This window comes from Oratosquilla oratoria, chromosome 4, assembly GCF_046742065.1.
Source record: "Oratosquilla oratoria isolate Oo_2021 chromosome 4, ASM4674206v1, whole genome shotgun sequence".
Classification (NCBI taxonomy): Eukaryota; Metazoa; Arthropoda; class Malacostraca; order Stomatopoda; family Squillidae; genus Oratosquilla; species Oratosquilla oratoria.
Window position 1 is genome coordinate 23,069,972 of NC_134780.1, and position 12,908 is coordinate 23,082,879.

At 39.4% G+C, this 12,908-nt stretch overlaps 1 protein-coding gene across 5 annotated transcripts in view; it reads left to right on the forward strand.

The window, feature by feature from the left end:
- The window catches only part of Kap-alpha3 (karyopherin alpha3), a 66,089-nt gene extending 53,690 nt beyond the window's left edge, over positions 1 to 12,399 (forward strand). For all 5 annotated transcript variants that reach the window (XM_076183636.1, XM_076183637.1, XM_076183641.1 and 2 more), the window contains 6 exons: positions 1,656 to 1,781; positions 2,000 to 2,134; positions 4,120 to 4,296; positions 6,955 to 7,117; positions 11,429 to 11,520; positions 11,635 to 12,399. In XM_076183636.1, coding sequence (XP_076039751.1) covers positions 1,656 to 1,781; positions 2,000 to 2,134; positions 4,120 to 4,296; positions 6,955 to 7,117; positions 11,429 to 11,520; positions 11,635 to 11,730 — 789 coding nt within the window. In that variant the 3' untranslated portion in view covers positions 11,731 to 12,399. The remainder of the gene's footprint in view (positions 1 to 1,655; positions 1,782 to 1,999; positions 2,135 to 4,119; positions 4,297 to 6,954; positions 7,118 to 11,428; positions 11,521 to 11,634) is intronic.
- Positions 12,400 to 12,908: the final 509 nt, after the last annotated feature.

Sequence of the window (12,908 nt, forward strand, 5' to 3'; positions counted from 1 at the left end):
AGTTCTTGAGTGAATGGAAAATTTATTTTCAAATTTGTTATAACTTCTCTGTGAGGACCTATGCTGAAGTTATTAGGAGTGGATTTATATGGAGATGATTATCTCTAGGATGGTGCTAGTTAATTTTATCTGTATAACTTCAGCTGCACCAAAGTGCTTCTTATGTATAAGCTTCTCATGCAGGCCTATATACAAAAACTTGACATCACCTGCTCCTTCATACCGTCTATTTCATCCCAAACTTCAATTCACAGATTATGTCATAGGTATTGGAAGGCTCATTACCACATTTGGCTCATTGCATAAATTGCAAACCAAAAAGGATAAACATTAGTGAACTAATTCTCCACCCTGACCATACTAAATTTCATCACTCCAACAAGACAACCCCCACAGCATAAGCAATTGGCAACGTCCCCATTGTGCTCATCATCACTTTGCTATCAAACAACGTAATCATAATGGACCCTCCCTTAGAATACCATTGAACTCAGTCTGTTGCCCCAGTCTCTCTTGGAGGTGATTTATGGCCTATAGAAAATCTGCCTCAGCCACCAGTTTAATCCATAAGTCATACAGTGAAGAGATTTTGTCCTGAATGTAGGTGTGTTAGTGCAGTTCTTACCTTGGGAGTGATGTCTGTGCATGGTTAATTTGTGAAGGAGTTTTATGAAGTGAATTTGGCAGTCTGTTGTGGACAGCTTATTTTATGTATTGTATGGATGTATTGTAGAGTACTTGGAGTAAGAAGTAGTAAAAACTGTGAGAAATCTTCAGTCCTGGCCCTACAGTGGCATCACAACAATCTGGAAAAGTATATGCATAGTCCTCATCCTGAAAGTAAGCCAACAGTCAGAAAACCCATTCTACAGACCTATCTCTGAAAGAATTAAAACATACCCACTTCATCATTCTACCAACATCTGTCTATATCAATCTGTGTACCAGGGGCTTTTTTCTTGTTATAAGGGAGGTAGTAAAGTCAAAAAGCACGTACCCATTCCACTCCCATCCACCACCCTTTCCTCCCTCTCATAAACCAATATACTGCTCATAAACTCAATCCAACAAATACTCAAAGGCTTCAACAAGAAAGTGACACCTGATGAAACATTAGTGGATGGATGGGAGTAAAAAAGGGCATTGGGAAAGATGGGAATGTCTGTTGAGGAAGGACAGGAGAAGACAGAAGATAGGGGTGAATGGAGAATGGTTGTGTATAGATGATGCTGTGATGCATGAAAGGGAGTGGGTGGGGGATGGGGGTGAGGGAGTATGTTTGAAAAATAAATTGATGCAGCCCAAAGGGATTTCTCCCAGTCTTATCCATTTCTGCATGAGGGGACAGAGAGGGGGGGTTGCCGATTTAATGAAGCGGCCTTGCTGTGGATGTGCTGTGCCTTGCGACACTGCTTCTGACCCAGGGCATTGGGCAAGATTCAGGGATGACCCATCATCCAAGAGTGGCCTAGATAAGAGGGAGGGAGTGTGGTGGATGGGAGTGGAGTATATGGGGATGGAATGGGTGGGAGTGGATATTATGCCTTTGTTATTTGGCTGCCTCCCTTGTAAGGGAGGAAAACCCTTTGGTATATGTATTTTATGAATGTAGCTTTCTTAAACAGAGTAACTGATTGAATTTTTTTATTTTTCAGATATTAGTAGATACAGTGTGGGCACTCAGTTATTTGACAGATGGTGGCAATTCGAATATACAACTAGTTATTGACAGTGGTGTGGTTCCAAAATTAATACCATTGCTATCACATAAAGAGGTTAAGGTAAGAGATTAAATCAGTTTGTTGTTGTAGGCATGTTTCTGGATTTGGAAGTGCCCTTATTTTATATATTTGTTATTATTATTATTACTATTTATTTATTTTTTAAGTTTAGTTTAGTTTAATGTCATTTGTATAGAGGGTTAGGATGTAGTCTCCTGGGATCTGTTGTTTAATCATCATGCTTGTTGTCTGCCATCTTATGACTTCTTTTATTTCAGGTTCAAACAGCAGCATTAAGGGCTGTTGGTAACATAGTAACGGGAACTGATGACCAGACACAAGTAGTACTAAACTGTGGTGCCCTTTGCCATTTCCCAGCTCTTCTTTCTCATCAGAAAGAAAAGATCAATAAGGTCAGCCATATAAAGAAAGCAGTTGTATGATCCAGCTTTAAGAATAGTAAACACCATTTCATGATAGACATGATGAGGAACTCTGTGCTTTATATCATTTGTCATATCAGTCAGGTTCTTTTAAAAGTGTGAATGGTTGAATGAATGTGTACAGTGGGTCCTCGACTCCCCCTGACAGAGAAAGGAGTGCAGCTGAGGTTTTTCTTTGACCAACATGGTCTGAAGATTACCGGTGATTAAAGCTTCATTGGCCCAGTGTGTTTGTACTTTGAATGTGTTGCAGGTCAGAACCTGTGGTAAACATGGTAGGTGCCATGTGGTTAACTGCATATGACAAATGAACATAGTACCAGTTCCAGTGGCTCTGCTTAGAGCTCGGGTTGTCCACCTTGAGCTCAGTATGGTCCTCTGATCTTCATATACTGTGTTAATATTTTAGGAAAAGATTGCCATTATTCAAGATTGTACATCATACATACATACAAGTAACATAGATGTCGTAGCACATGAGTAAAATAAAACTTAAACCCACTCTTGGAGAAAGATAAGCTGAGATACAGAATAAATCATATATTTCGACTACTAGCTGTGGTCCTCTTCAGCAGTTAAAGTTATGATCAATGACAGTCGCTCTTGTGAAAAAAAGCACACGGAGCGTCATTTGTAGTCTCGTGACGTATGAAACGTATGCTCGATGGTTGCGGTGGCGTCATTTTATTCAGTTTCTTAGCTTTCATGAAACACACACGCTTCTTCTTCGTATGTTTAGGCATTCTTGAAATGATTATAGCTTCAAATAAAAGTAAATAAAAGTTCTATATATCTATCTATCTCCAAGGAACGAGAATTCGATTTCTCTCCACAATGATTCGCTCAACTTACGTACCGAGTGAACAGATCGCAGACTAGGATGTGTTTCCAAGTAGTCTATATTAGTAAATAACAAAATACAACGCATTTGTGCCATTTTTATTGCGATGAAATAACTTAATCGAACATTTGTGCAGCGAAAGTGTACTAGAAAGTGGGGGTGGGGGGCAGAAAAATAGCCATAACTCCTTTATTTTTTGGTATTTCGCTGAAATATTTCAGGACTGGCTTGCCAAAGGCCACTAGATGACAGGGAATTTTTTTTCGAATATTTCGATTTTTTTTCGGACATTTATCGCGACGACCCCCTTAAGATTAACTGCTAAAGGGGACCACAGCTAGTGGTCAAAATATACGGTTTACTCTGTATCTCAGCTTATCTTTCTCCAAGAGTGGGTTTAAGTTTTAATATACATACATATACCAAGGGCTTTTTTTCCCCTTACAAGTGAGGTAGCCAAAGTCAAAGGCATAAATCTGCTCCCACCCATTTCATCCCCACATACTCCACTCCCATTCACCACCACTCCCTCTCTCGTTTCTTGGCTCTTCCTGGATGACGGGTCATCCCTGCATCTCACCCACTGCCCTGATTGTATATATGGAAATTTGTCATGAGCCCATATATATTTGATCAGGGAATATATTATCCCATTTTCTTCTTCATTAGTAGATTATAAAAGCTATCTCCCAGCCTAATTTTGTTTTCACCCACATCAACTTCAGTGACACATCCACCCATACTAAATCGCACACACATATATCTCATCACTTGGTAACAGTACCACTTCTTTCCTTCCTTGCCGTCTCACCTCTCCCAACATCTTCCCTGTCACACACCCAAATTCCAACACACTTTTTCCTTTTAGTTCTGTTTCACTCAGCACTATCACATTGATTTTTCTACTCAAGCATATTACCAGTCTTTTTCCCTTTTGGTGTCATCTATCACATCCTTATAGATTGAAGTCACTATCTGTTTATATACAAAGGGCTTCTCTCCACTTATAAGGGGAAGTTTTACAAAATAGCATTTTTCATTATTCCTTTAAATCCATTGAAATATGTTAAGTAAACACATAAACACTGAATGGTTTTGTCTTTGTTTCCAACAGGAAGCAGTGTGGTTCTTAAGCAATATTACAGCTGGGAATAAGCAGCAAGTGCAAGCAGTGATTGACGCGTGCCTCATACCAATGATAATCCAGCAACTTTCAAAAGGAGAGTTCCAGACACAAAAGGAAGCAGCTTGGGCAATTAGTAATCTTACAATTTCAGGGACAGCACAACAGGTAAAACAAATATTTTTGTTTGGGGTCTCGTAGAACATATAGTGTAATCGTTTAAGTTTCTTCAGTTATTGTGTGGTTGAATGGCATGAAGTGTTATTGTGGATGATGAGAGTGAACACAAGAGTAGCATGGGGAGTATTTGTGTGTATGGCACTGGTAGTGAGAAATATTAGGCAGAAAGGGAATCATTTGGAATTATTCAAAGATGTGTCTGTGAGGAGTTTTGAGTAGAATTTGAATTTAATGGTATTGGTAGATTTAAATGCTAGTGTAGAAGATAAGCCAGTGGATGGATTAGCTGTTGTTGTTGTTCTCTAGACTGGCCTAGCAGTCCCTCTTGAGGAACGCCATGGCCAGAACAAGGTTTTCTTATAAATCCTTTAGAGTGCATATGGTGGTGTTAGCATGGATGTTGCTCATGTTACCAGGGCCACAGGTGGATGTGTGTTCGAGGTTATGGATTATATGCTTCATCTGTCTGTCTGTGTAGGGTCTGTAGGAAAGTCTTTTTTTTTTTTTTTTTTATTATTATTATTATTATTATTATTATTATCTAATGATGCATTAGTATTAGGGTGAGGGTTGAGATGGCTTGTCTGTGCAAAATGATTTATGAGTGTTTGCTTGTTGTCTCTTTGAGGGTAAGTTGACTGCTGTTGTGGTTATTGAGGTGTGAGAGTGTGTTGTTACTGTTGGACAGTGCAATGCTCTTGAGTGCCATGTACAGTTTTCTGGTGTTTGTTTCGTAATTGTGTTGACAAATGTTTGTCAGTTTTGTGTTTTTTGTTCATGTGTTTTGTTGATTTTAGTGTTTAGGGCTTGTATTTGGTCTGCTATTTTCTGAGGGATATTGTGTTTAAGTGTGTCACGTTGTTATGAGAATTAGGCAACTGGGAATGGATGCTAAGAAGAGATTGTATGAAGGGGTGATTGTGCCAGTGGCATTGTATGGAGCAGAGACTTGGAATTTAAGAGTGGCAGATAGCAAAAGTGTAAATGTGTTTGAGATGAAATCTCTGAGAAGGATGGTAGGGGTTACTAAGTTAGAGTGAAAAACAAGGAGGTGAAAAGGAGAGCAGGAGTGGAAAAGAAAGTGGCCAATAGAGCTGACGAAAAATTATTGGGATGGTTTGGACATGTGGAAAGAATGAGTAATGAAAGATTGGTAAAAAAAGGTGTGGAAGGAGGATGTAGAGGGAGTGAACTTGAGGAGACGACCAAGGATGAGATGGATGGGATGAAAGGAATGCTGAACAAAAGTGTAATGATTGTTGAGCAAGGAAGGAAGAAGCAGGAGATAGGGATGAGTGGAGAGTGACTGTATATGGACGATACTGTTGTGCAAGGAAAGGGGGTGCTTACATGTGAAAGATATTTTGACACAGCCCAAAGGGATTTCTTCCTGTCTTCTCTTTTGCTGCATGAGGGCACAGAGAGGGGGGGGGTTGCCGATTAAGTGAAGCAGTCTTGCTGTGGATGCACTGTGTCTTACTGCATTGCATTTGACCCAGGACAGTTGGTGGATGCAGGGACGACCTATCGTCCATTAGGAGCTGAGATGGGAGAGGTGGAAGGTAGGGAAATGGGTGGGAATAGGTATGTGCATCTGACTTGGCTAATTCTCATGTAAGGTGGGGAAAAGCTCTTGGTATATAGATAGTGTTGCATTGTCTGATGAGGCATTGGATTTCTGGTGTAAAGTTTGAATTGTAGGATTTTATGTTACCTCCTGGGATGTGTTTCTTGTCTGCGTTTTATACAATTATATTAGAGGAATAGTTGTTGTTCCCTAGGCTATCTGCCCAAGCAGTCCCATCTCCCTGAGGAATGCAATGGCTGGAACAGGGTTTTCCCACAGATCCAATAAAGTATATATTGTGTTGTTGGCGGGTGTGATTGTGTACAAAGCAGTCTTCCATAATGTGTTGTATAGGGGTGAAGTGTTGGATCCTGGACGGTTATCTGCAATACAGTCATCCAGCCTCCTTTGGTAGCTTAGAAGGGCTGGATTGTGGCTGCACCACTCTGGCTAGGTGGACTCTGTCTTTTTGGGATAGAGAGGATTGAGGGATGAATATGAGGGGTTCTGGCATGCAGCAATGTATTGTCTTTCAGTTTGTTGATGGAGCAGTGAGTGATATGATTATGGATATACTTCTGGAGGCTGTTGTCTGGTGGCTGTGGAAGAAGAGAAAATAGTATTTGTGTATGATAGAGGTATTTGGGTGTTTTGATGATTCTTGGCATGTGTGGGTGTTCTGTTGTATAGTGTAGTGGGTGTGCTGTGTTTGCTGAGGCTGTAGCAAATGTTTGTGCTTCTCATGTCAAGGTGATCCTTGACTTTGAGGAATTTTGTTTCATGGTGTAAATGGTCTGTAGGTGTTGCATTTGTGCTGCTTGTAATTGTCTTTAGCTCTCTCTCTCTCTCTCTCTAAATTTTCAGTGGATTTCCCTAAAAGTTGGCACAGGTCACTTTTATGTTGTCTACCAATTACAGAATTTTTTTTATCAGTCTAGCTTAATTATCTCTATATACATGTACTGACATCCTTAAGAAGATGTGTAAGTATAATTTTTTCCAGTTATGTTCAAATATACATCAAATTTCATCTAGAAACGGTTCATAATTAATGTGGTTCCTGTTTTGTGCTGTTTCAGGTGCAGTACTTAGTGAGTGAAGGTGTTATTGCACCTTTCTGCAACTTGCTGACATGTAAGGACACCCAAGTAATACAAGTCGTCCTTGATGGCATCACGAACATTCTGAACAGAGCTGGAGATAATGTAGATGCTGTTTGCAGTCTAATTGAAGAATGTGGAGGTTAGTTTATGTTATTAACTGTTCTGTGAAGTGCTGTTTGGATTTTGTAAATCACATTTCTTTTCTACTTTTACTACAGTGACCTCTTTCCTTAGAAGAGCAAGACAAAACATGCCATGACTCTTCATAGGGTAAAATATAGAAAGGAAGATTCTCAATCCCTTTCCTCCATCCTATTTAGTCACCTTTTATAGGGATACAGTAATATTCCTATCCCCCCACCATAGGAGCATTAGAAAAGAAGAGGTGGTAACCTAAGAGTGATATAGGAGAGTTTATGGAAATTCAGAAATGATGGATGATTTTGATGTATCAAAAGGCCTTTCCCCCCTTGTAAGCAGGGGGGGAGGGGGGGAGTCAAAGCTCACTCCCACTCCTCGCCCATCCAAAAATACAATTATTGTTCCTTCCATCTTAGCACCTCACGGATAAAGGGTCATCCCTGTCCCACAATTATTAGGTCAGAGGCAGTGTAGCAACAACAGCACTTCCAAAGCAAGGTCTGACAGCAGAAGCTGGTTTTCTTCCATTGCTTCATTGTATACCAGTTTATCTCACATTAACTGTGTGTACATAAGTGTATTTGTATATATATTTTCCTCCAAAAAGTTGAGGCATAAGGTCTGGGAGGACCAGTCAGCGGTACCCAGAAGAAGTATTGGAAGAGTTCTGGATGTAAAAATTTTCAGGAGTGAGAGCATGAGATTGTCAGATCATTATTTGGTAGAAGGGAAACAGAGTGGGAAAATATGGAGGAGGAAAAGAGGGAAGTAGAGAAGTGTTAAGCGTAAACAAATGAGAAGGATAAAGAGAATAGTAGAGGCTTTAAGGTAGGAAGTAGAGAGAACGAGTGGCTTCAATTGAAGGTGGGGCATGGGGGTGCACCAAAGTTGTGTAGTGTCTCCATGGTTCAATATGTACATTAATTGGGTGGTAGAGAAGGTAAATGGAAGAGTGATGGGTATGGTTTTGGAGATGGATTGTGAGGTGGAAGAGAGTGGAAGGTGAGGCAATCGTTGTTTTTGGATCTGCACATGTGGCTTGGTTAAAAGATGGTCTAAGGCAGCTAGTGGCAGAGTTTGGGAGGATGTGTGGAAGGAGAAAGCCGGAAGTAAATATGGGCAAAATTAAGGTTATAAGCTGTACAGAGGGGAGAAGGTAGCAGCGAGTCAAAGATTATTCTTAAAAGAGGCTGGAGGAAGTGGAGAGTTGCATGTAGCAGGAAGTGGAAGAGTTAGGGTGAAGGTAAGCCGTAGAGTGAGGGAAGCAAGGAAATATCTTGGGGGAAATGAAAATTGTGGTGGGATGAATACAAAGGAAGGCTACAAATAGGAGATTGTATCTACAACACCACAGGGTGTAGACTTGTATTTTAAGGGTAGCAAAAAGGAGGTTGAATATGTTTGAAACGAAGTACTTAAGAAGTATGGTGGGGGCTAGAAAGATAGATTTCTATTTGTCCATATACCAAGGATTTATCTGCCCTTATAACAAGGGCTTTTACCTCCTTACAAGGGAGGTAGATAAGTCAAAGGCATGTACCTATTCCCACCCTTTCCAACTTTCCCATCTCACTTCCTCATGGATAATGGATCATCCCTGCATCCGCCAACTGCCTTGGGTGAAATGCAATGCAATAAGACAGTACATCCACAGCTAGACCATTTCACTTAATTGGCGAGCCCCCCCTGTCCCCTCATGCAGAAGGATAGAGTGAGAAATAAGGTGGGGTGGAGAGGGAGCTGCCAGATAGGGTTGATAGAAGAATACTGGGATGGTTTGGGTATATGGAAAGAATGAGTGAAGAAAGACTTGCAAAGTGTGGAAGGCAGAGATGGATGGAGTAAACTTCAGGGGAAGACCAAGACTGGGATAGATGGACAGGGTGGAGGAGGTACCTTGTGTAAAAGGGGAATGTCTGTTGAGCAGGGAATGGAGAGGATAAGAGACAGGTGTGAGTGGAGAGTGAATGATAAATTGACATGGCCCAAAAGTATTTATTCTTTTCTGCTCAATATTTTCATGAATTTACCAATGGTGGGAAGGTCACCATGTAATGAAGCAGTGGGAGTAAACCAACTTCAGCTGTTAGGCCCTGCTGTGGAAATGCTGTCTTACTGCTTTGCATCTGACTTGGGGCAATCACAATCACCAGGGACAGGGATGGCCTTTCATTTGTAAGGAGCTAAGATACATATAGCAAAGGCTTTTTCCCCCCTTATAAGGGAGGTAGTAAAAAAACCCGCATAAGAACGAAGATAAAAAGGAAAAACAAATGGGTGAAGGATGAGTGCATGCCATAACTGGCCATCTGCCTTATAAAGGGAAAGATGGCCTGTTGGTACAAGTGTATGTGTGTGTATACACAGATATAAATTTAAAGGATCTGGACTAGGGAAGGGTAACCCTGTCCAGGTCCCAAGATATCCAGATTTCTATGAATTTGTGGTCACTGTCCTAACCAACCAATCCAAATAAGTACATGTCTAAACAAAGCATGTCATACAACACTCAGTACCAAAAAGAATATTAAGAAACTAGAAAGATTACAAAGAGCGACAACAAAACTAGCACCGACACTCGCCGAACTAACATATGAGCAAAGACTATCCAAATTGAACCTACCAACTCTGGAACAAAGAAGAGAAAGAGGAGATTTGCTAACTATCTACAGAATAATGAAAGGAATGGAAGTTTTATACAGGAACGACCTATTAATATGGGACAACGGTAAAACAAGAGGACACGGAAAAAAATTGAAAAAGGATAGTTATAGAAAAAACTTGAAAAGGAACAGTTTCCCACACAGAGCGATAAATACATGGAACAAATTAGACAACAAAACAGTATGTGCTAACACTACAAGATTTTAAGATAAAACTTGATGCAGAGAGATACAAAGACGGGTCACCACGAGCATAGCTCCCCTCCCGTATATTACAACTAGGTACAACTAGGTAAACACTATATTTGAATGCATTGCTGGCATTAATGATGTTAAGACTGGTTACAATTCATCATATGAACAATACATTAAACACAACACTGAACTACCAGATACAGTGCACAGTACTGTATGTGTAATATGCAATACATGCTCCATTTTTTTCTATTATCAATAAGTGAGCATTTCAAAGAAAACATGTATTGTTCTAGGCATAATTCAAGCATTTGAAATAAAACATTGGCTAATTGAGGTAGAGCTTACTAGTAAATGTAAAACTATTTTCAAATCTTTACCTTGCTGAGAGGCTACCTTGTCTCCAGTACAGGTAAAAATAACTCGGTCGGTTTCATTTCTTCCAATCTATCATTACTACTTTTTATTGAGGTATTGATGTATTCAATGATTTCTTTAATGTCACATGAGAAGGTAAGTACTCTAGCATCTGCATTCCCACACTTTCTGTAGCCATCAATATTAAAACCACCTTAGGCCCTTACCTATGTCCAAAATGAGTGAAGAAAGATTAGTAAAAGAGGTGTGGAAGGATTGAATATGAGGGGGTGTCCTAGGATGAGATGGATGGATGGGGTAAAAGGGGCATTACGAAAGAGAGGAATGTCTGTTGAGGAAGGATGGGAGAGGACAGAAGATAGGGGTGAATGGAGAAGAGTTGTGTATGGATGATGCTGTGATGCATGAGGGGGTGGGGGATGGGGGGGTGAGGGAGTATGTATGAGAAATAAATTGATGCAGCCCAAAGGGATTTCTCCCCGTCTTCTCCTTTTCTGCATGAGGGAACGGAGAAGGGTGGGTCGCCGAATTGATGAAGCAGCCTTGCTGTGGATGTGCTGTGTCTTGCGACACTGCTTCTGACCCAGGGCAGTGGACAGGATGCAGGGATGACCTATCATCAAGGAGGTGCCAAGATGTGAGGGAGGGGAGTGGATTATGTAGGGGATGGAATGGGTGGGAGTGGTTTCTATGACTTTTTCTTTTTGGCTGCCTCCCATGTAAGGGTGAAAAAAAAGCCTTTGGTACATGTATATGTATGTATATATATATATATATATATATATATATATATATATATATAAATTATATATGCGTGTGTGTGTATGAATTTTTTTCCAATCTTTTGTTTTATTGATGTCTTTCATTGGGTATTTTGACATTAGAAGAATGTATCATAAAGTAATGGTGTGATATGTCACCTGTTAGAAAAGATAGGAATTGAAACAAAAGAATAAATAAAATAATAATAATGATATTAATAATAATGCAGTGGAGCAGATTACAGATTCCCAGCCTCCATAAATAGTAGCTTTGGCTAAAGAAGTTTCATTGGTTTTACTTATCTCTTACAGGTCTTGATAAGATTGAATTCCTTCAAAACCATGAGAATGTAGACATATACAAATTGGCCTATGGTATAATAGAAAGGTACTTCTCAGATGATGTAAGTACTTGAACTACTCTTAGTTTTTTGTTTTTTCTCGTTATGAAAAAGTCAAATTTCTTGTGTCATTTGTTCATACAGGGTAGTAATGTTGACTGTTTTGATCCCTTGTAGGGTACAGAGGACCCCAACTTGGCGCCTGAAGCCACTGAAAGTGAATTTTCATTTGACAACAATCAAATGGCAACCAATGAAGGATTCCGCTTTTAGTGACCGTACGAGCTTAGTTGAGTGTTTTGTGCAGCCCTATAAAATATCACCTGACTTTTGAATGTATTGGTCCTGTTACTCCGTGAGGAGGAGTCTCGCAGTTTCCCATCGTAATTTTTTTTTTTTTTTTTTTTTTTTTTTTTTTTTTCAATTATTTTCCAATTCTTGAAACCCCCCACTTGTGAAAGAGAAAATTTGTTTGATGGAGTGTGACTGCAATTCTCATTTGAACTTGAGTATCACATATAAGGACTTATACACACTTCTCATATGGCTGAAGTGTAGGTGATGGAATTGTACATAATGAAATTTTATTTGATTACTGGAGAAGACGAAGCATGACTGAGAAAGTGTGGAAAAATCTGCTGTGACTTGTGAAGTATGAATGCAGTGCTAAGTGTTAAGAAAAATTCTCTTGATAGCCTGGCAGTGGAAACTTACAACAGAAAAAAAGAAAAAAAAAAAAAAGAAAGAAAAAAAAAAAAAAGGCAAGTGAAAATTTGTGCCCAAAGTAGTAAAACGTCAAAGTTTTGTGAATGCAAGTCATGAGCGAGGATCGTGAAAGCTCAAGATGATATATAACAAAAGTGCTTGCTGCTGTATGGGAACTTACTGGGACACTATGTAGTGTTTAAATTTGTTGGTTCCTGAGCCAACAAAACTTGAATACATTTTGTTTTTTTCTGCCTCCCTGTTTTTGGTTTATATCAACCAATTGTGGCCATTGGTTTCAACTTTAATTCTTATCTAAGTGTTGACTATTCATGCTTTTTATATTATGCTATTGAAAATTTCTTGATAAGCCTCATATGTCACATTGATAGGAACTCAACTGATAAGAAGGCTGTATGTATTTTCATTTATGTTGATACATAGCCAGTCTATGCTATTTCATTCCATATTCAAAACATGTTAATTGGAATTAAAAGCATTTTTAATGAGAAAAGAGATGGATTCTCTTTAAGCATCTCAGTGGATGAAGGTAATATTAAGGATGAATTCAGTGGACAATGTGGATTTATTGCAGCTCTTCGGTTTGTTGATTTGTGACAGGTCAGAATGTCACAGCAAAGTATTTGTGAGCCAAAAATAAATTTCTACAGGTTGAAAAGCTTTTTACCTTAGATGGCTTTGGAAGAGAGATGAATATGTAAAGTATAGACAGTTGAGGACTGACA